The following is a 27039-nucleotide window of genomic DNA, read 5'->3' as shown; positions in this document are numbered from 1 at the left end:
GCTACAAAATCACCCGGAAGGACCGGGTCAACAAAACAGGAGGAGGGGTCGCCATGATCTACAGGAACACCATCAGCATCACCACCAATGCCGAAGACACCATCTCATCCGCCGAACACCTACATTTCCAGATCCACACCGACCCCCAGACCACCCTCAGAGGAACACTCATCTATAGTCCCCCGGGCCCACACACACAATTCAACGAAACCATTGCCAACGCCATCTGGCCGCACGCCCTAGCCACAGACGACATCAGAACCCTGATAGACAACGGGGAAACAGCTGCCCTCATCCTCCTGGACCTCTCAGCATCCTTCGACACAGTATGCCACCACACACTAATAGAGCGCCTCAGCAACACTGGAATCCAAGGAAAGGCCCTGGAATGGATCATCTCTTTCCTCTCCGGAAGAAACCAGAGAGTTCGCCTCCCCCCTTCTGATCCGCGGCCACTGAGATCATCTGCGGCGTTCCTCAAGGATCATCACTCAGCCCAACACTCTTCAATATCTACATGAGCCCCCTCGCCACCATCGCACCAAAACTCAACATCAACATCATCTCCTACGCCCACAACAACCAGCTGATACTATCCCTCACCAATGACCCAGCCACCGCTAAAACCAACTTCCAGGAAGGGATGAAAGAAGTAGCAGACTGTATGAAGCACAGCCGTCTCAAGCTTAACTCAGACAAGACAGAAGTCCTCATCCTCGGACAATCCCCATCTGCCTGGGATAACTCCTGGTGGCCCTCGGCGCTGGGAACCGCACCGACACCCATGGACCATGCACGCAACCTGGATTTCATCCTGGGCCCCTCCCTCACGATGACCAAACAAGTCAACGCCGTCTCATCCTCATGCTTCAACACCCTGAGAATGCTTCGAAAGATCTTCCGATGGATCCCCACAGAAACCAGAAGAACAGTCACGCAGGCCCTCGTCATCAGCCGACTGGACTACGGAAACACCGTATACGCAGGAACCACCGACAAACTCCAGACTAGGCTCCAGCGCATACAAAACACCGCCGCACAACTCATCCTCGACATCCCTCGCCACATAACCACCCACCTGAGAAACCTCCACTGGCTCCCTGTCAACAAAAGGATTACGTTCAGACTGCTCACCCACGCACACAAAGCGCTCCACAACATGGCCCAGACTACCTCAACAGCCGACTCTCGTTCTACACCCCCACCCGCCAGCTTCGCTCCACCAGCCTCGCCCTCGCCATCGTTCCACGAATTCGCAGAACCACCTCCGGAGGAAGATCATTCTCCTACCTGGCAGCGAAGACCTGGAACTCCCTCCCCACTCACCTACGACTGACCCAGAACCATCCCAGCTTCAGGAAGCACCTCAAGAACTGGCTATTCGAGCAGTAGCAGCACCAAGCCCCCCCCCCCCACCGCCTTGACACCCTCACGGGTGAGTAGTGCGCTCTATAAATGCTTTGATTGATTGATTGATGGTTAGGAATTGCTCTCATAGCTGTGCGCTGCTAAATACATATAATCAAGGAGGGGGAGAAAGAAGTGGTTGTGATCCATTCAGAGTCCTTAATCCGTATCAAAAAAATCAAGAGGGGAACGGATCACTTGTCCTGCGTAACCAGGATTTTTAATTTTTCGTGGTACCAACGCAAAGCTTGCAAAATCTGCAACACGAGAGACTGTCCACATGTAAATAAAAAGATTTAAGGCTAATTGACCATAAGACTACCCTTCGCATATAGACACTACCGTGACATTTCTACGATAATCAGGGCCCATATGAGTCTTTTTAGGATCACATTTAAGTGACCCTACTGTTCACAACGAGCATCTCGTAATGTGTCATACCACAACATACACATTTAAAAATGATAACAATGTTTGTCCTTATGACGGATATTTAAAAATATTCTATTTGTCGTTTTACTCACACTTGACATTGATGACAATTGTCCACACGAGTTACATTTAGAATTCATTAGAATTTTTCGAACTATCCCACATTTGAAACTTTATTTAAACAACGACTTCAAAATCAAACATAGTCTTTGTTCCAGCTCTATTCCCTCTTTACAAAAACATGTGACCAGGACACTAAGCGCACAACCGGGCCCCCAGTGAAAGAGTCAGCCCAAGCAGTGCTTGAACAGAGCCAAAGGTAGCAGCGAAAGAACGGACTCAGCACGAATAAAACCGTAAAGTACTACTAACGCATGTATTATAAAATATGAGCCCTGTCCATTTTCTAGCAGGAAAAAGACTCCTTGGCCGCCCGAAAATGCCCACTTGAGCTAACAGAAGGTATGCATTAAGGGTTGCACAAGGGCCCCCGTACACCTTTTATATTAAGCGCCCCTTGTCTGCCGTCTTCCTTACTTACGAGACGCATGACTCTAACACTGCACATTTTCAATAGTGAATGCTCATCCTAATAGCGATGGAGAGCACAAGCAACGTTTACAGCCTCCATATAACAGAATTTACTGCACACTTTAGAGAATGTGTGGGTGCACTGGGATAACCAATATAACAGCGTGCTATGTAAGATATCATATGCGGCTATGAACCAGCATCGTAGCATTTGTCTAACTTATGAGACGTGTAATTCCCACTACGTGTCAAATTGGCCCTAAGATTGTACGTTTCCAAAACCTAATACGCTTTGCAAGAGCAAGCGACTTGAGCAGCACCCCTAGATACCATAATTAACAACACACTTTAAATAATGATACCAGGTACTGTGTTTTCCAAAACAATAGCGAGCTAAGGAACATTCACAGAATCACCAGCTATGAACTGACATCGTAGCTAATAACTCAGAACTTGGCTACACGCAGTATAAGAATAAGCACGCACTATGGGGACCACACTATAATTGAGACAGAGCTACTAACGCGCCTCTCATTGTTTGGTCAGCCGCGCCCACTGTTGTGTCACATCCAAGTGCACAGCCCTCATAAATAAGCTATACACTGTATTTAATACAGGCTGTTTTGTAATACAACCTTTACATGTAATGTGGTGACCCTGTAACCCTCAGAACCTGAGTGGGTAATAGACAAAGTAATAATGGTTCTGTCGGACAGAAATACACACTGCTTTAGTATTTCAATGTTTCCTTTTGCAAGTCTCATTCCTAACCAGGATATCAAGACAGGTGTACTAATACATTCACAAACAAACACACTGACCACAAAGTAAAAAATGAAAGCACATTTTTTACTCAAATACTTTCACATGTGAAAACAAATGACTTCAATCACTGTCCCTAACAAATATTTAAAACATATATGGCACGAAAACTTTGTGCTAAAGCATATTACACATTAAAAACAACAAGTAAAATGTGTTACTCCATATACTTTTTGGAATCAACAACTATATATATACAATAGTCCTGTAGGTACATCAATTTAATCTTGGACCCTACAAGGTTTTGAATAGTTTGTTCACGCCAAAAACGGGGATTGCTTCGACGTTTCGACCCTTGGGGGGCGATGCGGTGTTTTCACGCATCAAGGGCATCAAGGACATATGAAAGTATTTGAGTAAAAAATTTGCTTTCATTTTTTACTTTGTGGTCAGTGTGTTTGTTTGTGAGTGTATTAGTACACCTGTCTTGATATCCTGGTTAGGAACGAGACTTGCAAAATGAAACATTGAAATACTAAAGCAGTGTGTATTTCTGTCCGACAGAACCATTATTACTTTGTCTGTTTTGTAATACAAGACATGTATAATGGTCACAGCTAATCTTGACACCCCACTCACTGCATATAACTCCATAACTTTTGAAACATCATAGAAAGAAACTTAGAGAGATTTTTGTCATGATTTAATAGTTGATTCGAGTAGCAAAGAATTGCCATTTTATTGTTGCTTTTCCTTCCTGAACAGTAGACCACGTGAACTTGGAAAGTGTATATCTAACACTTCCCCAAGTGTCTGTGTCTCTCTCTCCGTTTTCCCCACCACCACTTTTTGTATTCACAGGTACAGCTGAACCTTGATTGAAACTGATTAATATATCTTTTTCATACCACTCCTTTTTTTTAAAGGTTTGCACACACGGAGACACCCACAGTCTCTCACCACCAAATGCACTCGAGGTCCTGAAGAAAACCCACTTGACCCTTAGGGGCAAAACAGGGGCTGAAACATGTCGACCTTTTTAAGAACACTTTACGTGCGGGAGATCCCTAATCAAATCTCAATACGCACTACATCAACTTTTTAATCAATATCTCGAATCCAAACCTATTAAACTTTCTCTCTGGTTGTACGAGTATTTTTAAAGAAAAGACCTTTTTTAACTTTCAACCTGACCCCTGTAGCACTGATCGCTACTGCACTAACCAAAGGCATACCTCCGGGTGGAGGAAGCATGAAGAACTAACCCCCTGATGATGCTGACACGTCTTTAAGAGTTGGGCGGAGAATCAAGATATACCGCTAATTCCATCCTCTGTACGTGAATGAGTGTTTTTTTATTGGTACACTGCGCGAAAAATTAGAAACCCTGGTTACGCAGGACAAAATCAAGTCAATCAAGTCAAAATCAAGAGGGGAACGGATGTTCCCCTCTTGATTTTTGTAATAGTTTGGATCTCCATACATCAGGTAATGGAGAACTGCTGTCGCCATAGCATCCTGTTTTGAGGAATGGATATCATGCCATCCTCATTTACAGTGATCAGACCTTTGAAAGCCTGTATCTGAGAAGGACTTGATTGCAGATTGAACTTCTTGGTTTTTAACTGTTCACACTTCATAAATGAGTTAGGAGGGGTGGGTGGACATGGAAAAAATACTGCAGAAATACAAAAAAAGCAATCCTTGGTAAAGCCAATAAGCTGGGTTCCATGTTCAATTTTAAGCCAGACTCATTGACATTGCTTTTGCCGATTCTTGTTTTTGCTAGACAAAGGGGGCCAGTTGATCTTGTCAGCTACTTTTAAACATGTGTCCTGTAGTCATTTACTTCTTAAACAGTTGTTCATATGATATATCCTACCAAGAAAATTCATGAAAAATCACACGGGAAACAAAATCCCATGAAGCTCAATATTGTTTTTTGCACATACCCCTGTGATACTGCTGTATTGGGCTGCTCAGTTTCTGGACTTCAGTATCATCCTGTGATTCTGCTGTCTTGTGCTGTTTACTGTTCAGACACCAAGTAACAGCCTGCGATACTGCTGTCTTGTGCTGCTCTCTTTCAAGACATCGAGTAATAGCCCAAGATTCTGTACTCTTGTGCTGTTCACTGTCGGGACACCTGGTCCCAGACTGTAATGCTGCCAACTTGGCTGATGGAGCTGTACTTAGTCTTGTGCAGTAAACAACACATGGTTTTGATGAGGTAATATACATCAGGCAGAGAGGACGCATAAAGACCACAAAAGCTTATAGAGCAAAAGGCAGCTTTATTAAGGCAAGTGAGCAGTCAAAACTTCACTAATATTAAGTTAAACTATCACCCTCCATCCTTACACAACTCCCCCAAAATGAACCAACCCGATAAACAATCCAAATGTTTCTCACCATCACAGCTCATTTCATTCACTGTACACTCCTTTTCTTTGTGTCCTCATTCTGCCAACTCTCTTGCTGGTGTTACTCTCATTCCAATTACCCAGACGGAGTAACCATACAAGAATATGGCAGAACTAGGACAGATTTTTTATTCCCATGCTCCCCACCACCCACCCACCTCGGGAAACCCCCTTTCCTATCCCAGGGCGATAGTGTCCGCTCTTCGCAACCCCTTGCGTGAAGAGAGGAAGTCCAGTGCGTATTCAAAAGAAAAGTGAAAGAGAAAGCCTAACTACAAAATAAGATTGTGTTACTGCATCTATGCCATTTCATAACGGGACACAGACGCGACACTCCCAGCCTCTACTAGCCTGAACTAGAGGCTAATTTCTCCATCTGAGCCAAAAAAGAATCTACCTCTTCCGGGTTACTAATATTGTGCATCTTGGTACATCATATTATTTTCAACCTTGCAGGGAACTTCATCTGGACCTTGGCACCCTAATTTCATGAGTCATTCATCCTTGAACCCAGTTCCCATTGTCTTTGTCCGGTTCGCTTACCAATATCCAAACTTACTTGATAGCTGAAATCCCCAAATTTCACAAAACATTCCTTCAAAGCATGACCCAGCACTAGCTCTTTAACAGCGTAAGTAAAAAAATGTACCAAAATGGTTCTAGGCGTTTTCCTAGCAGGGTTTAAATTCAAAGGGTCCCTATGTACTCCTTGGATCTCTTTTTCAAGATCAATATCTGGCCTGCTCCAGCACCATCAAAGTCATAATCAGCCACCAAAACATTCAAGCAACCTACATGAAGCCGAACAATCCCTGGGTGATGCCCTACTGTTCTATCATCATCTGTTGTAATGGTCAAAGGGGCCAGCTATTGGTCCCTCCAATACTTCTTTCTTCAATGTCTCCCTTACCACCTGTGGTAATTTTTTGGCAGATTATAAATTTTTTGCAAATCTCCGTTGTCGTGTTCTTTGATAACCAAGCCTAAAACCTTCACTGAAACCATATGCTAAAAGCAGCACATCCTGTCTGTGGATAAAAAGCCAGCCATGAAAGTAGTATATCTATTTTAGTGGGCGTACGAGCATTTTTGTCAAGGCTGACTGGGAATTCCTCTCTCTCTACTGTGTGCTGCGAAGCCAGTATTTGCTTGCTTCTCAGCGCATTACAAAACTGCATGCCTCCCACCACATTTAGCGCATTCGTGTTTGAACTTGCATTAATTCCTGGGGTAGTAACCCTTGTTAAAGCTTGAACAGGCTCCTGAAATGGGTTTGACACCCTCATGTCCCAACAATTCCACTACCCATAGCTCACCTGGTTGTGACTGCTATTTTGTTCCAGATTTTTCTGGTACACCTGCACCTACTTCCACTCCTCCCCTCTTGTAAGCTTGCCATAAAGATGGCGTTGATCTTAATATATTGTGTTCCTGAAAAACATAATGCTGTGCAGACAATTACCTGGCCCCTTTCTCTTTCGCCCCCATGCTTCTCTGGTGCCCATCATCCATCTAATGTGGAATTTCCCCCTCCTCCAGTTCTTCTTCATCCCCTTTGTAATCTTATTCAATCTCATCATCCTAACTTTCATCCTCATTCTTACTACCACTCTGATGCTCCCTATCCCATACTCCAACAACAAATTCATTCCAATTAAACTTATGATATTGAACTCATACTGTGTGTTCTCCATTGTTGACAGGATGGGTGCGCCGAACCCTTCCCTCGCTTCAGACCAGTGTCCGCAGGCCGCTTCTGACCTGACCGGTATCTCTAATCTTCACTTGCACTGGTCATCCTGCATCTTTTCTTTGGAAACCTTCTGGTTGCTCAAACCTGAAGGAACTTTTGCCACTTGTTCCGTACCTATGTTAGTCGGTTGAGCATGCATTCTGTCCCTAGACTGAGTCAACAAAAACCCATTGCCCATCATTTTCCCCATAATGTTCTGTCACAAAAACTTGAGAAGTGTCCTGTTCCCCTACCTCTACCTCCATATTCCCCTGTGTCCTCATGGTGTTTTGTGTGCTGGTAAAAGAATATTTTTTTTTGGGACACCTTCCAGGTGCTCCAGCATGCCTCATTTGTTCCCATCTCATCTTGCTGACCTCCAACCTGTCTTATGTCTTTTCGAGGCTTCAAGACATGATTCTGCTGATGCTCACCAACAGTCCAGTCCACTCACTGTTTACAGGTTCAGTGCTAACCACCTCTGCAGCTAATGCAACACGCTGGCCCTTTAAGGCTAATGCTGCCTTGATACTAAGCACCTGTTCAGATACCACCTGCTGCCCCCTGATTTCACAGGCCCTCCCGAAAGGCCGCATGCGTGAGCATGCGTCACTACCTCCCTGAGCTGCTCCCCCCAGTGCACACCATCCTCTCATTCTCCGCATTTCTCCAACCCGCACGACCATGCAAATGAGCTCCTGACTCGGGCAGCATATTTGGAGGTAAACTGAAACTTTCAGAAAGAGTGTGGCTGCTACATAACATTCCAGTTCTCCTCATAGGGGCTTTATCATTTTTCATTTTCCCAGCAGCCTTCCTACCAGGGGGATACCAGGCTATACATAAAGAGGAATCTGCCCCTAAACATTGATTCGGTTGCACACATTTTAGCAAACTTTGGTGTATTGGGATACAATTTCTTGGCTACAATCACATAGTGTAGAAATATCTGGCATAATCGTTGCACCGGAAATACTTTTCTTTGATGACCTTTGCCCCTGCCTGCAGGGCCGGTCACTCCACACACCGCGCAGCTCCCTCCGTGACTGCCGGGACCCTTGACCCCCCCGCTGCTGCCTCGCACAGCTGTGTGCCTACGTCGCCGTTCTGCCAGCTCTCTGCCGGTTTGTGCCCCGTATTTGCATTCTGTTGTGTCTCACTTATTGTTAATTGTTGTGCCTTACTGTGCCTGTGCCCCTTAATTGTTGTGCCACTGTACCCTTGGTATTTTCGCGGCCCCAGTGTCCTTTTTCCGCCGCATTTTTCCCGTCCCCGCCGCTGCTCCCCTGCGGCCCGCCCCCTTGTTCCCTTGTAACCCGCCCATTGGCCACCCCGCTCCCACCTCCCAGCTGCTCCTCCCTCCCACTTGGCCATTTATGGAGGTCGCCGCGCGGTGGTGAGCTGTGTGTGACCTTTGCCCCTGCCTGCAGGGCCGGTCGCTCCACACACCGCGCAGCTCCCTCCGTGACTGCCGGGACCCTTGACCCCCCCCCGCTGCTGCCTCGCACAGCCGTGTGCCTACATCGCCGTTCTGCCAGCTCTCTGCCGGTCTGTGCCCCGTATTTGCATTCTGTTGTGTCTCACTTATTGTTAATTGTTGTGCCTTACTGTGCCTGAGCCCCTTAATTGTTTTGCCACTGTGCCCTTGGTATTTTCGCTGCCCCAGTGTCCTTTTTCCGCCGCTTTTTTCACGTCCCCGCTCCCCGCCGCTGCTCCCCTGCGGCCCCGCCCCCTTGTTCCCTTGTAACTCGCCCATTGGCCACCCCGCTCCCGCCTCCCAGCTGCTCCTCATTCCCACTTCGTCATTTATGGAGGTCGCCGCGCGGGAGCGCCGATTGTGCGCCAAAGGCGCGCCAAAGACAAGCCCGTCTGTGACTGGACCGCGCCCAGTGCCAGGACCCCTGGTCCCCGACGATTCCAGCCCACCCGCTGGACCTACTACGCAGCAACCATCTACGCACTCAACACCGGCTGAATCCCCGGCTGCCACCAAGCCACCCCAGGACGCACCCACGGACCCTTCACCTGCCAATCCTACAAGTTCTCCTGCATCCAGACCTGCACCGCATCCGCCAAGCCGAGCACCAGCAGCAACCACCTGAAGTGCAGCCTGCTCAACACCCGCTCCGTCCACGGACACGCCGTGGAACTCTGGAACCTCCTCGACACCAGATCACCAGACATCGCCTTCCTCATGGAAACCTGGATGAACGCCTCCTCAGCGCCCGACATCGCCATCGCCATCCCGGACGGATACAAGATCACCCGGAGGGACCGCGTCAACCAGACAGGAGGAGGCATTGCCATCGTTCACAAGAACACCATCCGCATCATGACCAGCTCCGACGACACCCTCACAGCCGCCGAACGCCTGCACTTCCAGATACACACCGACCCCAAGACCACCCTCAGAGGCACTCTCATCTACAGACCCCCGGGACCACGCACACAATTCAGCGAAGACATGGCCGATTTCATCAGCCCGCACGCCCTCCCCTCCGCTGACTACATCCTCCTCGGGGACCTCAACTTCCACCTGGAGAACAACAACGACTGCAACACCACCACCCTGCTGGACAACCTCGCCAACCTCGGAATCAAGCAACTGGGGACCACCCCCTCCCACTATGCCGCCCACACACTCGACCCCATCTTCTCCTCCAGCAAGGACATCGCCTTCAGCCACGCCACCGGACTCCACTGGACGGACCACAGCTACGTCCACTTCAGCTTCAGAAGGACCACGGTCCACCACCGCCCCCAACAAGTCCCCCGCAGATGCTGGAACAAGATCACAGCTTGCCACATCCCTGAGCCAGAACCCTCCCGCCAACTCAACGAACCGCAACCAAGCCGCCAACAACCTCACGAGGTGGATCAGCAACAGCGCAGACGACCTCGCCCCACTGAAGGCCTCCCCCCGTTCAGATCGAGGCCACCAAAGTCATCTGCAGGGTACCCCAAGGATCATCACTCAGCCCCACGCTGCTCAACATCTACATGAGCCCCCTTGCAGCCATCGCACACCAACACAACCTCAACATCATCTCCTACGCCGACGACACCCAGCTGATCCTCTCCCTCACCAACGACCCCGCCACCGCCAGAACCAACCTACACGAAGGGATGGACGATGTAGCCGAGTGGATGATGAACAACCGCCTGAAACTGAACTCTGATAAGACGGAAGTCCTCATCCTGGGATCTTCACCCTCCGCCTGGGACGACTCCTGGTGGCCCCCTGCCCTGGACAGCGCCCCCAAACCGACAGACCACGCACGCAAACTGGGCTTCATCCTGGACTCCTCCCTCTCCATGACCAGACAAGTCAACGCCGTCTCCTCGTCATGCTTTAACATCTTCCGCATGCTACGTAAGATCTTCTGGTGAATCCCCACCAAAACCAGGAAGACGGTCACCCAGGCCCTCGTCACCAGCTGTCTGGACTACGGAAACTCCCTCTATGCCGGAACCACAGCCAAACTTCAGAAGAGACTCCAACGCATCCAGAACGCCTTGGCATGCCTCATCCTGGACATCCCCCGACACAGCCACATCGCCGAACACCTGAGAAACCTGCACTGGCTCCCCGTCAGCAAGAGAATCACGTTCCGACTCTTCACCCACGCACACAAAGCTCTCCACAACCAAGGCCCAAGATACCTCAACGACCGCCTGACCTTCTACACTCCCACCCGCCATCTACGATCATGCCCTCGCCGCCGTCCCCCGCATCCGAAGAGTCACAACGGGAGGAAGATCCTTCTCCTACCTGGCTGCCAAGACGTGGAACTCCCTCCCCATCCACCTCCGCCTGACCCAAGACCACCTCTCCTTCAGGAAGCAACTCAAGACCTGGCTGTTCCAGCGGTAGCGGACCCCCTTCCCCCAGCGCCTTGAGACCCTACTGGTGTGTAGCGCACTATACAAATGCTTTGATTGATTGATTGATTGATTGATTTGATTATTATTATACTGTAAATATATTTATACAGTTTCTTATTTTCAGGTCCACCAACATCCCTTGTCTTTTACATTTTTGATATTTATTCTGGGCAAACATGTTAACAACATCATGAAATACGTCAGCTGCTATGTTCTAAACATCTACATGGCTTTGGAGCTGTGATGTGCCCATGATGATGGGTCGATTCTGTCCAGAGCGTGCTGTATGATTATGATGATTAGTAGCTGAGCTACGAACAGCGGTGTACAGTTTTACTGTTTGTATGTACAGAGATCTCTTGAATGTCCGATGAAAGGATAAATGTGTGTTATTGTAGATGTGTTGGTTCTGTGGGGAAAGGGCTGTCTACGGTGCATTTATTTTGGGAATTGCATGTCCGATTTGAGTTTGGACGGTGGGACTCGTCATTAAAAATCATGATACTCTCTAATGGTGCTATTGCTTTTATAAAAGAGGGCGAATGGTTCTGGGTGATTCCTTCTGAGTGTCAGTAGTACCTGTGGAAGAAAAGCACAAGGGGAGGAAACGCAATCTTCACAATCACAGATCCTCTCGGATGCAGACTCGTATGTTTAAGTGCACTCAAGAGTGTCTTCTGGTTATGCGATTTATGGTGTGCTTCTAGGAATTATGTTGCTGTGCATCATGACAGTTTATTAGTTTGGAAATTATTTGCCAATTATATGGCTTTGGTGACTTGCGCATAAGGGAGCAAGAGCTTTCCCATGCACATGCTTTATGAAAAAGACTGCAGACACATCTCTAACTATGGTGTGGCTTGGTAGTTTTAAATGGAGAGTTTGTTAGATATTTAATGAAATTCAGCTAATGACATATTGGGAGCATGCTGGGAACATGTGGTAAGACTCTGTAGAGTACCAATTTGGAGGATGTGTAATTAATCTGGATTGGGTGGAGTGTGCACAAAATAGGAAATCCCTAAACTAGTGCTGCTAATTTATTCAATTGATTATCCCCAACATGGTACAACACTTGTCCTCCTGAATTTCCCCTGCAGCTCTCTGCAGTCATGGTGCCACCACATTAAACTTGCTGTCCTCACATGAGCAGTGACAGTGGGTGACTGCGAGTAACCTTAACTGCATGCTCACGTAAGAATGCATCTTCTGATTGCTTCTTCCTTGAGCTGGTGTAGGAGAATGAAGGGATGGAGTGGAGAGGTCAGCCCAAGGCCCTACCTTCCCTGGCAGAAGACCTGTAACACCTGATCATCCAAGACATGGAGGCTCAATTTGGGAGCACAGTAGAAAGTAGGGAAAACAGAGCATGCACCAAACATATAGGACAGACGGAGGCCTCCTTCTGTAAGGAGCATTTCTGCAGGTCCCTGGCCCAACACTTTGTGCTGCTGCATTGCTCTTCCCCTTGGTTCTTGCCCATTTTTTGAGTACTTTATCCTTGCTTTTCCGCCATTTTTGCTGTTTTCTCCCCTTTTTTGTGTTCCTTCTCCTTGCTTTTCCCTCATTTTCACTGCTTTCTCCTTTCTTTTTCTCTCATTGCTGCACCCATATGCCTCCATTATTTACTGCATCCCGCCTAGCTCACCCATCGCCTCCCCCTCCTCCCAGGACCTACATAATGGAGGTCGAAGCACGAACCCATTGAGCATGTCTCAAGCCCAGCTCTCCCTGTGCTGCTGCATCACTCTTGCTCCTCTCTTCTCCTTGCTTTTCCCTCATTTCACAGCTTTCTTCTTGCTTGTTTCCCTATTTTTTGTGTGCATTCTCCTTGCTTTTCCCCCATGCTCACTGTTTCTTCTTGCTTTGCCCCTGTTTTTTTGTGCCTTCTCATTGCTTGTCTGTCATTTTCACTGCTTTCTCCTTGCTTTTTCTCCTCTTTTTTTGTGCAGCCTCCCCACGCAACTCCAGACCACCACCTCACTTACAGAACTCCGAAGGGCCCTCAATGCATTGCTGTTTGAAGGAGCCTTCTGCACCTGCTAGCGCCTTAATACCCAGGCGGTTGATTAGCCACACTTTACATGTTATGATTGATCGATCTATTTATTGCAGAACAAGTGGTTGGCATGAGCAACAGGGTAAGATTCTGGATGAAGGGAGTGCACTAAGGAATAGAACTGGGTGGATTGTCAGAACACCCTGTGCATTAGTTCAAATATTGTACTTGCTTCTGTCTTTTTGCATTGCCATTCCTCATTTATACTTTACAGCAAGTTTTAACACCATTGATGCTGATGATATTCTCCTCCTGTGCTGATAATGGTGAAATCCCATTGTACCTAATGACGAGCTGAGCTTGTCATGAGCATCCAAGGGGTTAAGGAGGGTGAATTGTCATATGAGGCCCTCAGTCAAGGCCTTCTTCTAGGTTTCATGACTGCATAGCGGATCAAGAGGAATTTATTTAATAAATCATTTGGCAAGGTTTTTGCCTGATGTTCTATACTCCGTTTAGAGCTTTACCACCTGGGATGTAGCACACTTAGAGATGAGCCTACTGTAGAATAAAAAGCCTTTTTAGGGGCTCACTGAAGCACCAATCCTTAAACCAACAAAGAAGAGATTGGCGCGGAAGCTGGAATATAAAAATAGGGTATTTAATATTCATTCATGATACATCACCCTTGGGCACTGTATGAGGTAGTACAAGGAGTACAAAAACCAGGACTTTTGGCACATTACGTTTAACTGGTATACAGGAAGTGCAGGTGGAAATACATAGGGACCAGAGCATTGGGCCACATTGAATACACAGGCATCACGAACAAAGAATTGCAATAAATATACATAAGGCAAATAACATTTCTAGCCTCAAGCTGAGAAGAGAGCCCATAACCAACCAGTCCAAGTCCATGTCCCTGAATCAGGGTGGATTTCAGTGGCTATTTTATGTAGCATAGAAATTGCTTAAAAAACAGAAGGGGCGTGGTTTGGGATGTACACAGAGCGGCTGCTCCCAATGTTTATAAATAAGGGTAGCAGGTCACGTTTCAATTCTGCCACTTTTTTATTCTGCAAAAACCACAATTGATGGACAGAATGCAGAACAATGTCATACATTCTCCCCAGTACAGAGATCTGGGCCTAAATCCATCGTTTTTTTGCACTCCACACCACCCCAGTTCAGATATGGCCATATGCAAATCAGTCTGACCCTGTACCTCATGGGAACAGTCCAGCCCGAACTGCCAAGCCATGCCTTCCCTGGACCGGAAACAAGCTTCCGAGGACCGGTTTCTGGCATTCCAGCCGTCTTCAGCCCGGCTTGCTTGAATCCAGTGGTGTGGATTGCATGGGACTCACGTCTGAGCATACCCATCCCACTCGGGTGATAAATGCAAAAACCACAATTGATGGACAGAATGCAGAACAATGTCATACATTCACCCCTGTACAGAGATCTGGGCCTAAATCCATCGTTTGTTTGCACTCTACACCACCCCAGTTCAGACATGACCATATGCAATACAGTCTGACCCTGTACCTCATGGGAACAGTCCAGTTTGAACTGCCAAGCCATGCCTTCCCTGGACCGGAAACAAGCTTCCGAGGACCGGTTTCTGGCATTCCAGCCGTCTTCAGCCCGGCTTGCTTGAATCCAGTGGTGTGGAGTGCATGGGATTCACGTCTGAGCATACCCATCCCACTCGGGTGATAAATGCAAAAACCACAATTGATGGACAGAATGCAGAACAATGTCATACATTCACCCCAGTACAGAGATCTGGGCCTTTTTTATTCTGAGCAGATTTTACCCCCTAAAGAATTAATCCTTGGGTATTAATGAATATTTATGTCGTATGCAAGTTACATAACTTTATATACTTTTAAGGTTGTCAGAGGTTTACATGTTGCCATACAAAAACAATGATTCACTACATACAATTATATATACACTTTTTACACCAAAGAACAATTGAAATACACTTATACATTTAACACTTCACATTACACTTTCTACATTACACTTTCTACAAACCATTTCTAAGTTGTATCCTGGTAACTAATTTGACACCAGACCTACACTGGTTTATTTTTATCTAATAGCGGACTGGTCTCGCAAGGGCATGCTTCTTTTTAAATGTGTTATTCTGTTGACTGTGTACACCAGTAGGTCTACACCGTTCTATTTAGTGCCCTTTGCGAGTTAAGTGTTCGTAAACATGCCGAACAAGCCAAGCCGACGCGTTTCCAAGCCCGTTTTCCTATTCGCCGGGCTTTTCTTCAGGGCTATTAACTGGGTTCCTTCTCAAAATTTGTGTACAAATATTTTCTGGTTGATTGGAACTCTTGAATGACGTTTGAATTGTTATGTGTGAATTTCCATTAGTCGTAACTGTAGCTGCTTAATGCTTTTTGTCTTCTGTTGCACAGTTGTTAAGGGAGTGGCGGATATTGGAGTTTCCACACAGGGGCTGACCGCCGGACTTTCGTTTTAAAGGCATCGCCTCATTTCACCAAGGGTTGTATTTGACCGCATTCGCTTTAGTTTCTTTTATTTCACGTTGTCTTTGCGTGCTCCCAATGATGCAGCATGCTGCTCCATGGTCGGCTAGGATCACATCGGGGACCATCCTATTTTGGAGCGCCACAATTCTCCCAATTTGTAGTTCTCCCATGATATTTTCAAGTGCCATAGCTGTCTGATTGGTTACAGCCTCCACAACACGTGTCAAGTGCCTGATTTTTCTGCTGTTTAAACCTGCACCCAAAAAGAAGAATACCCTCAAATTGAAGTGAACATATTGATGTAGTGCAGTATCAGTTTGATCCACCTCATCATGATTTATTGTCCTCTTATATCGCTTCTTAGAAATGTCTTTATGCAGTTTATAATCTTTATGGTAGGATTCAGGAGCCAAACACACAGGTGGTAACAAAAAGGACACAGCAGCTACCTGACCACCCAATAGGTAGGTGGTAATTCCCTTTACTTCCACTGATAAAATAGGTATGGTGTGATGACAAAAAGCTACTATTATTTATTCCAGTAATGTTTAGTGTTTTAGTGCAACTTTTCCCCACAGGAAGTCTACCAATACTGATCACACAGAAATCTGCTGGAGCTCTAGAAACAGCTATAAAAGGATGTCCATTTCCTTTAATTGTTTGAGTGTTTGAGAGAACATAACGTGCGGTGGAGTTTCTTCGGCGATACTCTTCCATTTCCCATACAGTCCCTTTAGCCTGTGGATCTCCTTCCTCATCAGGATAAAACACCTTATTTAGGTGAAGATTTAGTCTTCCTACATCAGCACCAGGGATGGTAGGAACTTCAGATGCCCATAACAAGGCAAACCAAGCCTGTCAAGAACCATTGTGTGAAAACGGCAGAGGAATGAAAGTTGCTCCTCCCTTTTTCTGATGAACTGGCATCATTCCACACAGTCAACAGTTGGTGACGTTCGTAGTATTATGGGTGTGGTGTAACATTTGAATAAACGTGTTATTGGGGTATGATTGTCGGTGCTTATGCTCCTAATAGTATAATAAGGGTGCTCAATGGGAACAGGAGTAGTGAAAGTCAACAAATTTCGAGCACAAGTTACTCCCTCTAATACCCATATTATCATAGCAATGATGATAACAATGGAAGTGAGTCCAACAATAAACATAGTCTTTCTACCACAAACTCTCGCAGCAGTCTATCTCTTTTATGCAGACCTTTTCACTGCGATGTTGAAAAATAAAACAGATGGAGTCCTAAGATCCTGGGCAGCCGTTAATTTCTTCACTGAGGGTTGAGACGAGTACGGCTAGGTTCCCCCCCTTTGTAGCTCTGCCTTTCACCAACCCAGGACGGCAACTTAACCAGTCTTTTTCAGCAACGGGGTCTTTGTTTTTCAGGGTCGCAGCTGATATTGCGATGCTCCAGGGATCGCATGGTCTGGAAATACTTCCTCAGGTTCTGTAGGTGATGCAGCTTGGCCTCCCTCTGTGTCCAGGATGTCACAATAATCCTCCAGCATAGCAGGTTCCACCAAGGCGGACGGCACCTTCCTACAATGTGTGGAATGTACCCAATTTTTTCGGTTGGTCACTCAGACTGCTGTTCTGGTGGCCAGTAGGATTTGCTTGGGTCCACGCCACCTGGGTTCTAGGCTGCTCAACCGCTGGAACACTTTGACCATCACATGGTCGCCGGGCCGTAGATCATGACCATCACCTTCCGACCTGTCTGGAAGACCTTCTCAGACCTGTTGATGAATAGAAGGCAAGCTGTCAGTCAACTGAGACAAGTAGTCGCTCATCAACAGATAAGGTACATCATGTACAGGGCGTGACTTAGGAATCCCCCAAATATTCATTGGCCTCCTAAATACCACCTCTTACGGTGTGAGGCCAGATCGCGTATGCGATATCGATCTGATGGAAAGCAAATCTAAGGGCAGTGCATCAGGCCATTTCAAAGAGGTGGAAGCCAGAATTTTAGCAAGTTTCAATTTCAACTTGGAGTTGTAACGTTCCACCCAACCTGCTGACTGCAGATGATAAGCTGCATGAAACTTTTGCTTAATCCTCAATCCTTTCAAGACATACTCAACAACTTGCCCAATGAAATGAGGTCCGTTGTCACTCCACAGGACTCAACTAACTCCAAATCTGGGAAAGAACTCTTTTAGGAGCACCTTTGCTGTAGTAACAGCTGTATTATCTATCATAGCGTATGCTCGATCCATTTACTAAAGGCACAGACCACCACTAAGACATTCTTCAGATTATTACAGCATTCTAGCTGGATGTAATCCATTTGCAGAACCTCAAAACGTGCAGTTGGTGTGGCAAACCCTCCGGTTGGAGTTCATGTTCCCTTTCAAGGATTATATTGGAGACAAATCAGTCAAGACTGGACTAACTTTTTAGCTGTGCAGGCAATATCTGGATGGTCCCAAACTTGCATCAGTAGCTTTGCTATTAAGGCTGAACCAACATGTGCGGTCCCATGTGCCATGTGAACCATAGGATGTAAATAGGCTGTGGGCAATCTCCAATTAGTCATGTCTTTATTCCTCCAACAGCTCTATTCATCCAATGTCCCTCCTTAGACCATTGTTTTAATTCTTCAGCAGAGGCAGATCGATGCATGCCCAGCACCTCTTGCCTGGCATTACAGCAACATTCAACCTGTGGCTTAACCATATACATAGATGTAGTGCTTCGCTGCATTGCAGTCTCACGGGCTGTGTGATCCGCAAAGGCATTGCCCTGTTCTATTTTTCAGCCACTTTCTTGTGTGCGCTACACTTAACAATCACTATTTTTCTAAGATATGTCAAAGCAGTCAAGAGGGTATGCACTAGTTCTCCATGCACTATTTGTGTTCTGTGTGATGTAAGAAAGCTACTTTCCTTCCAAAGTAGCCCATAATCGTGAACCACCCCAAAGGCATACCAGCTATCAGTATAGATATTAACAGACAAATCAGTGCTAAGTTCAGATGCTCTTGTGAGTGCTATCAGCTCAGCTGCCTGAGCTGACTTTTGTGGAATGCGAGCTGTCTCAACTACAGTCTGAAGTGTCGTAATTGCATAAGCAGCAGATGTTTTGCCATCAGGCAATTTCAAGCAAGACCCGTCAACCCACAGTTTCCCATCAACACTAGAAAGGGGCGTATCTTGTAGGTCAACAGACCCTTTGTTTGCTCTTCAGTAAGAAATATACAATCATGTGATTCTTATAACTGAGGCTGAGTAGCTGAAAATGGCAATAATGTAGCCGGGTTTAGAGTCGAACATCTTTTCAATGTGATATGAGGGGCCAAAAGTGTCAATTCGTAACCTGTCAAGCGAGCAATAGTTAAGTGTTTTGTTTTTGTTTGGTTCAGAAGGGCATCACCTGCATAGGGCACTAACACAAGCAATCTGTGAGACAAGACTATTCCCTCACTCTGACGTATGGACACAGCTGTCGCCGCTACCGCTCAAACACCCAGGCAACGCACAAGCAACTGGATCAAGGAAAGCTGAAAAATAGGCACAAGGATGCTGCTTATCACTGTTTGTCTGGGTTCAGACGAAGAGAGTTCAACCGTCCCTCTTGTTTACATAGTGTGTGAAGGTCTTAGTGTAGTCTGGAGTTCCTAATACTGTGGCTGAGCAAAAAGTTTGCCGTAACTGCTGAAAAGCCTTCTGACATTCAGTAGTCCACGGGAGGGGCATTGGGGTGTCTTTAGTCAAAAGGGCCAACAAGGGTTTAACGATGTGAGAAAAGCCAGGGATCCACTGCCTACAGAAAGAAGTACGGCCAATCAGTGCACAAACATCCTTCTGAGTACAGGGCACAGGCGTATCTAAAACAGCTTTTGAATGCAATCTGGTGTGAGTGCACATCCCTCCTTAGACAAGAGGAGACCTAAGTAGGTAACCTGCTGTCTACAATACTGCAATTTCTTTTGAGAAACCTTGTGATGAAGGGATGCAAGAAATTAAAGTAATAACCGTGTTCCTTCTTCACACCGTTCAGGGGTATCAGCTGCCAACAAGATGTCATCGACATATTGAATAAGAGCCACCCCTTTTGGTACAGAGAAAGAATCAAGATGTATTTTTAATTCCTGGCTATATGTGCTAGGACTCTCTGTATACCCCTGTTGAGCTCTACAAAATCTGAAGGATCGATTATTCAAAGTGAAGCCGAACAAGTAACGGCTGTCAGGATGAATCGGTATTGAGAATAAAGCATTCTTCAAATCGATCACACTGAATTTAGTTGCAGTAGGAGGCACCATAGTAAGAAGTGGTGTAATGTCAGAGACAACTGGGTATTGGGATACTACGATCTAATTAACTTGTCGCAGGTAAATGATAAATCTATAAACCTTTTTTAAAATGGGAAGAATAGGGCTATTACAAACATTATAGGGGACTTCTTCCACAACCCCCACTCTAATCAATTCCTTCACAATGTGTACCAATGCTTCTTCACCTTCTCAAGAGATTTTATATTGCAGTAATTGAGGCAATGAAGCACCTTCTTTTACTTGAATATGCACTGGAGGGATAACCATTTGTCCCACATCGGTATCAGATGTGGCCCACAAAGTGCTAGGTAACGATGCTAGAGCAACATCCTACTTAATTAGACAAGACCTCTCAACCATGGGATAGTTGTCATTTAAAATAACTCACACACCTTCTGGGAAAAACGTATTGTAGCACAAAAATGTTTAAGCATATCGATACCCACAATGTTATGCGGGGAGGTAGGGAAAAGCAGAAATGGACATGTTGCAGTGTCCCATCGAATCCTATTGATGTTATCATTGCGCCAGACAGGGGAGCCCTAGGAACCAATTCTTTAGACAGAGCACTACGAGTAGCTCCGGTATCGACCAGAAAGCGATCAGTAGAACCCAAGATGTTTGCATCGACATAGGGATCCCTCTGATCTACTGAGACTTCAAACGGTTCCCTACCCCATACTAAGCATTCCTATGCATAATCTGAATCCTTAGGGCCATCAGACAAATAATCAGACATTTGGTATTGGTTTCATCTGTTAAAAGTATTAAAAGAAGTAGGATTAGCTCCAGCTGGCTCATTTCTGATACGATTATCCATGCCTCCCCTATTTCCTATATTCCCTGGGCGGCTTCTCATACTGCCGCTACCTCGCTGATACTGCTGACCTCACATAAGGGGGCACAAATTTGTTCAAGGGAAAGGGGGTACACCAGGATGATAAATCGCACATCCACCTCACGTGTTACCTCTAAATGGTGGACCATAGACTTGAGCCAACATAACTTTCGTTTTCAAACTCTTAACCTTTTTATCCTACTTGCCTTTTGCTTCCAATTCTTGATGCTCATAATACTGGGCCACAGTCAAAAGGGAGACTGGGGAAGACGTAGTCCATGAACTCTCGCTGGTGTTTAGGTGACTAGCTATTTCTGGCAACATGTTAGCGACAAATTTGTAGACAAACAGATGTTTACCCGTGTCATCTGACAGTGACTGCCCCCTAAACTCATGGAATGTCTCTTCGAATCCTGTAAAGAAATCAGAAACGGATTCATCCATTTTCTGCTTAAAAGACGCTAATGTAGTTCAATCTATTTTCTTGGGTGGTATAAGAGTTTTCAGCTTAGTTACAATAGCTTTGGGAAGATCTAATATTACCTGTTGTGGTTTCTGCGCAGGCTCTCTAGCAATATCCGTTCCCTGTAAATTCACCCAAGTATTACCATAAGCTACAGTATCATCTATCTTTCAAATCGATCTCCTCATGTCAGAGGGTAAAATAAGTCAAAAGAACTTATCAATATCAGGCAATATCATCGTACAAGAATTAATTGCTCTTTCTACCTCTTCATAAAAAGCTGCGTGGATCAGTCAAAGCAGTTTTAAGATCAATAACATCTGCTCTACTCCAAGGGGTATAGGACCAATTATAAATAAAATATCCCTTTGCATCATCTGAAGTTTTATCGTCACTCGGTCCTGCACCCTTTGGAGGAACATACAAGGGCGTAGCTTCATGCATCGGTTTTATAGTGACTACAGGATTACTAGTATCTGTTTCTGTCCCTACAGTTCCTTCTTGGTATACTGGGATCTGAAGTGTTTGCTCAGCTGCTGCTTTCTCAGCTGCCTTTTTCTCCTCTAGTATCGAAATACCTCAGCGTGCAACTGAACCACTTTCCTAATTAAATCGGACACTTGTGAAGGAAGAAAGGTGCCATCATATAACTTTTTATAATCAGCATTTATATCAGCAGGTTTTAGAGTATCAGAATATTTTCTATATCTAGCTACTGTCTAACAAGTAAATGTTTCTGAAAAATATACCTGCTCTAGATCTGACTATTGCTGAATCGTTGCAAGAATCTCTGCAACTGAGTCATGCCCATAAGCTGTTTCAGGGAGGCGCATCTAAGAGTGGCCTTACGAGCAATGGTTAAAGTAGAGCAAGTTGCCCACCCGTCTAATTTATCCTTATCTTTATCGTCTGTAGACAATTGCTCGTCATCGGAAACTCCAGTCTCAGGAGCACTAGGGAATTTATATGGGGCAGGGTTCTATCTAACAAATAGAATCATCTTGTGGTTTATTAAGCATGGGATAAAAGGGGGCGCCAAATAGGGTACTGGCCATTTACCTCTAAATGACGCTCCCTTTCTTCTTTCTCTTTAATTTCCCTCATCTCTTTATTTTTTACTTCCGAGGCCTTCTGGAAGATTGTCTTGCGCTTTTCTTTTTCTGCTATAGCTTCTCTCCTCACTCTCCCATTCATCTCTTTCATCCACATTTGTACACAATCAAACATATGAAATTAATCAAAAAGAAAAGGACACTTGTAACAAATCCTAACCATTGGTTAGATGGATGGAACACCCTCAAAAAATCAATGTTGTTCGTATTAAGCAGTATATGTGTTTCATCCGCCCCACATTAGAGTTGTGGCAGTTATCATTGGATGCTCCAATAATGTGCTCTTTGCCTGCCTCATCCAGAGGCACCTCTGGTTAAGGAATGCAGTGTCCAGAGATTGAGAGGTTTCCCCCACAAAGAAAGTTTTGTGAACTAGACAAGAGGTAAATTAAAAAAGAAGAAAGTCACCCATGTGCTTTAATGTGAGGTGAAATTCTGCTTGGCTAAAAGTAGACTGATACTACAAAAAGATCAAGTTACTGGATCTAATAGTATTTATAACATTGATTTGTTGACATGTTTCAGCTCCCTTTGGCCCTACAGGGTCTGTGGAGCTTTCGCCAGGAATAACACACATTAAATGGATACTCACACGATTAGTGTAGTAATCTTAGAGTTCGCCCTTTTTGGTACTCTTTTATTTATAACTCTCCACAATCTGTATATGGAGAGCTGCCTTCTTCATCGGGGGTGTCGCTTCACTGAGTGCAAAGCCGCATGGTATGAGGTTCCTCGACTTGTGCTGACTCTGCACAATCAAACATAACCTGTCAGCTTTTTTTCTTTACCAAACACTGCTCGACATACTGAATCTTTCTAAGGTCAAACGACCCATTTAATGGCCATCGTAGATCAGGGCCCTTTTTGGTGTATCTGTTCCACAATGTACTATACATTATGGAAGAAATACTGTATTTAATGTACATAAACCTATTGGGCGTTCCCTCCAGGGGAGCTGGCTGTGTACTTTCTAAATCCATATTGGTACCACCAAGACAGCAACACATTCTGCGAAGTGCGCTAGGAGAAGGCATGTCAAAAATATTATGCAATATAATATTATAGTCAAAGCTTATCTATCCTGATAAGTATCCAAAGGTAGAGGAAAATCTCCTCATTCCCTGCCTTTATTTTCTGCAGCAAACAAACAAACAAACCAGAATCTTGGCCATTCTAATCCAAAACAAGAGTGTTGCTACAACGACCTTACCAGCCAAAGTCTCCAACCTCCACCTGCCAAGCTCTGTGTGACCTAACGGTTGTTTCAAAATACTCACGCCAAAGGAGATCTTAGTTGGGACGGCAATCACCTAGAGGTTCAGATCAGGAAAACCAGAGAAACACATCAGTCTGCAAAGACAATGGGTCTCCTCATGCAGTGTACCTCCTCAGTGGATTCCTGCCCTCTATTACGCCCGCACTCTCGGATGTCCGCGTCTCTGATGAGTCCCTTTTCGGGTGCCCTTTTGGGGAATAAAAAGGCTTTTTAGGGGATCACTGATGCATCGGTCCATAAACCAACAAAGAAGAAATAGGCACGGAAGCTGAAATATAAAAACAGGGTATTTAATATTCACTCATGAGTGGGACTACATCAATACATCACCCTCGGGCACTGTATGAGGTAGTACAAGGAGTACAGAAACTGGGGGTCTTTTATATGCATTTTTTGCTTGGTCAGCTTGAGACCAAGGGGAGGTACTGGCACATACAAGAATAGTTGTTGATTAACATGAGCATACAAATATGTCTTGGTCAGCAAAGTAGGAGGGGAGACATTTGTATTTGCATCAGTAAAAACAGCCTGACAGTTACACACTAAGACAGATGCATTCTGGCAGCTACAGGCCTTTCTGAGCATGCGCAAGGCTCCGGCTCAGTGCTGAAGGAGTTAATTATGGTCCATGACTCAAGCGAAATACAAGAGCAGGCAACAGTGAAGACGGGAGAAGCACATGGCGAGCACCTGACTGACTAAAATGGATGCCACAAACAAAATGGATTCAGCTTATGCTAACAATAGTTTCTCCAGTTTCCACACTACAATTCTCTACTGCAGAGCTAAGCCTAAAGTTAATCATACCCTTTATTTCTCATCATTCCACAGTCTTTATTCATGCTCAGGGATGTAGCTTAAGGAGCTTCAGGAGGAGGTGGGTTTTACACCCCTTAATAGATGTGTTTTCTGGAAAATAGTTGGGTACAGGTGCCTTCAGTCTGGAATGGTGAAGTGTCTGTCGGATTTCACAAGGAATGTCTAAATTAACACAGACAAAAAAGCAAAACAACATTGTGTTTTCTCTCACTTAATACCCTTACCAATTTGCTTTTGTCTCTCTTACCACTGCTCCTTTATCCCCTCTCATGTGTTCTGCTTGTCTTATAATGTAATTTGGCATTATATGCTACCATGATTGTTGGAAAAGGTCAAACTCGCACCCCCCCAATCTTACTGACTAAGCTACACCCCTGTCCATCCTTCACAGTCCTGCTTTTTTTATGATCAGCCCAGTCTATTCTATGTTCTTCGGATTTGAATTTCGCTGCTTTTATTTCTGTTGGCAGCCTGGATTTGCTATCACAATCAGCCCTGATTGCCCTTAATCTCCAAACTGATTTCTACATCACCCTCAGCCTGGATGTGTTCATCACCTTCAGACGTGAGTTCTCAGCCCTGACTTGTACTGCAAACTCATTAATTAAACCACTTTCAACTCCAATCCTTACTTCAGGGAAGAACACACTCAAATGGCAGATAATACACACAGTTGAGCTAATGTCTGTTACATAGGCATGATTCAGAAAAGGGGGTGGTGATGGACAGAGTATCTGAATTAAACAGAACACTCATACCCAGTCAATAGATCAGGGTTTGATCCATCACCGTTTTTTAGCTCACTGCATCATCCCAGCTCAGAACCTGGCTACATGCAAATTAGTCTGTCCCTGGCCCAGTGCATCATGGGAACAGGGCAGACCAAATTACCAAGCCAATTCTTTAACTGGGAAGTAAACAAGCTTCCGGGGACCGGTTTCTGGCATTACAGCCGTCTTCGGCCCGGCTTGCTTGAATCCTGATGGTGCAATGAGCAAGGGACTCACATCTGAGTATACCCTTCCACGCTTATGGTGGACAAAATGATTCAGAAAAGGGGGTGGTGATGGACAGAGTATCTGAATTAAACAGAACACTCATACCCAGTCAATAGATCAGGGCTTGATCCATCACCGTTTTTTAGCTCACTGCACCATCCCAGCTCAGAACCTGGCTACATGCAAATTAGTCTGTCCCTGGCCCAGTGCATCATGGGAACAGGGCAGACCAAACTACCAAGCCAATTCTTTAACTGGGAAGTAAACAAGCTTCCGGGGACCGGTTTCTGGCATTACAGCCGTCTTCTGCCCGGCTTGCTTGAATCCTGATGGTGCAATGAGCAAGGGACTCACATCTGAGTATACCCTTCCACGCTTATGGTGGACAAAATGATTCAGAAAAGGGGGTGGTGATGGACAGAGTATCTGAATTAAACAGAACACTCATACCCAGTCAATAGATTAGGGCTTGATCCATCACCGTTTTTTAGCTCACTGCACCATCCCAGCTCAGAACCTGGCTACATGCAAATTAGTCTGTCCCTGGCCCAGTGCATCATGGGAACAGGGCAGACCAAACTACCAAGCCAATTCTTTAACTGGGAAGTAAACAAGTTTCCGGGGACCGGTTTCTGGCATTACAGCCGTCTTCGGCCCGGCTTGCTTGAATCCTGATGGTGCAATGAGCAAGGGACTCACATCTGAGTATACCCTTCCATGCTTATGGTGGACAAAGTGATTCAGAAAAGGGGGTGGTGATGGACAGAGTATCTGAATTAAACAGAACACTCATACCCAGTCAATAGATCAGGGCTTGATCCATCACCGTTTTTTAGCTCACTGCACCATCCCAGCTCAGAACCTGGCTACATGCAAATTAGTCTGTCCCTGGCCCAGTGCATCATGGGAACAGGGCAGACCAAACTACCAAGCCAATTCTTTAACTGGGAAGTAAACAAGCTTCCGGGGACCGGTTTCTGGCGTGGTCCCCGGTAGCTTGTCTCCTTTCTGGTGAAGAATTGGCTTGGTAGTTTAGTTTGCCCTGTTCCCATGATGCACTGGGCCAGGGACAGACTGATTTGCATATAGCCAGGTTCTGAGCTGGGATGGTGCAGTGAGATAAATAACGGTGATGGATCAACCCCTGATCTTTGGACTGGGTAAGAGTGGTCTGCTTAATTCAGACACACTGTTCATCACCACCCCCTTTTCTGAATCGATTTTGGCCACTATAGGTGTGGCAGGGTATACTCAGACATGAGTCCCTTTCTCACTACACCATCAGGATTCAAGCAAGCCGGGCCGAAGACGGCTGAAATTCCAGAAACCGGTCCCCGGTAGCTTGTCTCCTTTCTGGTGAAGAATTGGCTTGGTAGTTTAGTCTGCCCTGTTCCCATGATGCACTGGGCCAGGCACAGACTGATTTGCATATAGCCAGGTTCTGAGCTGGGATGGTGCAGTGAGATAAATAACGGTGATGGATCAAGCCCTGATCTTTGGACAGGGTAAGAGTGGTCTGCTTAATTCAGACACTCTGTTCATCACCACCCCCTTTTCT

The 27039-nt window shown here is 45.7% G+C and overlaps 1 protein-coding gene across 2 annotated transcripts in view; it reads left to right on the top strand.

Annotated features, from left to right (window-relative positions):
* The window catches only part of LOC147665849 (cytochrome P450 4B1-like), a 298070-nt gene that overhangs the window by 74751 nt on the left and 196280 nt on the right, over positions 1-27039 (top strand). Inside the window, exon 1 of one of the 2 annotated variants that reach the window (XM_086949461.1) lies at positions 13135-13313. The exons of the other annotated variant lie outside the window; for it this stretch is intronic. Within the exon in view, the coding sequence (XP_086805587.1) occupies positions 13181-13313 (133 nt within the window). The 5' untranslated portion in view covers positions 13135-13180. Of the gene's footprint in view, positions 1-13134; positions 13314-27039 lie in introns of those variants that run through there. 2 annotated transcript variants of the gene reach the window in all.

Source organism: Lissotriton vulgaris, unplaced genomic scaffold, assembly GCF_964263255.1.
Source record: "Lissotriton vulgaris unplaced genomic scaffold, aLisVul1.2 SCAFFOLD_1678, whole genome shotgun sequence".
NCBI classification, from domain to species: Eukaryota; Metazoa; Chordata; class Amphibia; order Caudata; family Salamandridae; genus Lissotriton; species Lissotriton vulgaris.
This window is presented reverse-complemented; position numbering and strand designations above follow the sequence as displayed.